Source organism: Emiliania huxleyi (genome assembly GCF_000372725.1).
Source record: "Emiliania huxleyi CCMP1516 unplaced genomic scaffold EMIHUscaffold_6687, whole genome shotgun sequence".
In the NCBI taxonomy this organism is placed as follows: domain Eukaryota; phylum Haptophyta; order Isochrysidales; family Noelaerhabdaceae; genus Emiliania; species Emiliania huxleyi.
In genome coordinates this window covers 1-1,425 of record NW_005196989.1, presented here as the reverse complement: position 1 = coordinate 1,425, position 1,425 = coordinate 1, and the positions used below count along the sequence as shown (strand labels likewise).

Below are 1,425 nucleotides of genomic sequence, written 5' to 3'. Positions count from 1 at the left end.
GTGCCGGTGTGTTAGTTAGGGGGAGAGGCGCGGGCCGGGGGAGCGGGAGGGGGTGGGGGGGGGTGGAAAATTTCGATACCCTAAGGTGCCCTGGTGATCCTGGGTTAGCATCGTCTCTTCTGAGCCCGCTCTTGATGGGTTGGAAGCGTTTTCATAGCGAATTCACGCCGATTTTGCCATACGGACGTCCCTGGCGCGCGCTCTTGAAGGCCTCATCCTGGGATGGTGCTCGCCAGCGTGAGTTCATACAGTGCTGCGAGCTGGCCTAAGGCCGGACCTTACGACGGTCCAGCGCTGGGCAGCGTGATGGCTCTTACTCGAGGCGCGACATGAGTGTACGAGGACCTCAACGTCTCGGTTTGGCGAACCAGCATGAGGAGCGGAGCCGCTGTAGCTCCTCCCTGCAGCTTGCGCGTCGCGGTTTGGCCGACGTCCCATCCACCGCGCATACTGCGGCGGCTCTCCAGCTCAAGAAGGCTGCGCTCGACCACCACATCGCCCGAGTCAGTGGTCCGGACGCCCCGCTGAGCCTCGCGCCGCAGTGCAGCCAGTTTGCGCGGCCGTGATGCGCGAATCGAACCGGTGCGATGTTGTTCGGCACTCTAGATGGCCTGAACATGCTTGCGTTCAAGTCTTGAGGTCTGCGCTTAAACTTGAAAATTTAATAAAATCGGGTCCGACCGGCCTAGCAGTCTGCGCTCACCACACGGACCCCCACCTCATCGAGAAACTTTTCGCACTCCAAGACATACTAGTTTTTCTAAGGTGCTCTACAAGTTAGGCACAAAAGATATGGCATTGCAGGCCATTTAGGGCCCCTTAGACGATCACTGAGTAGGCCAAAATCCCCACTGGGCCGGGGGAGCGACCTTAATAGAATTTCCGCTGGCGCTTGCCGCTATGACCCACCTCGGCCAACCAACGCTTGCCAAGCGGCTTGGCCTCCTGCTTGGCCTCCACCTTCGCCGCCACCGGGCGCTGATCGCTGGGTCCCTTGCCGCCGCCACCCTTGCCGCCGCCACCCTTGCCCCCCCTGCCGCCGCCCTTGCCGCCGCCCTTGCCGCCGCCCTTGCCGCCGCCCCTGCCGCCGCCCCTGCCGCCGCCCCTGCCGCCGCCCTTACCGCGGCCGCCCACCGTCCGGTCCGGCGCATGCGCCTCGAGCGCGCCGCCGCCGCCGCCGCCGCCCTTGCCGCCCTTGCCGCCCTTGGCAGCATGCTTGGCCTTCTTGGCATCGGAGCAGGCCTTGCAGCGCGTGCGCGGGATCTTCCAGCCTCGCTCGAGGAAGAACTCCTGCTCGATGACGGTGAACGTGAAGGGCTTGGCGCACTCGTGGCACGTCACCGCCATGTCCATGAGCTCGCGCCGCTGCTTCAGGTACGCCTCCTCGATCACCTTTCGCTTGCGCTGAGGATCCACCTCGCCCAC

The 1,425-nt window shown here is 64.4% G+C and overlaps 1 protein-coding gene across 1 annotated transcript; it reads right to left on the bottom strand.

The window, feature by feature from the left end:
• Positions 1–870: 870 nt before the first annotated feature.
• EMIHUDRAFT_124806 (hypothetical protein) lies at positions 871–1,392 on the bottom strand (the record flags this gene model as incomplete). The annotated part of the gene is made up of 1 exon (XM_005762691.1): positions 871–1,392. A coding segment is annotated over one exon (522 nt), but the record flags the coding sequence as incomplete, so codon positions are not given.
• Between the last annotated feature and the right edge of the window lie 33 nt (positions 1,393–1,425).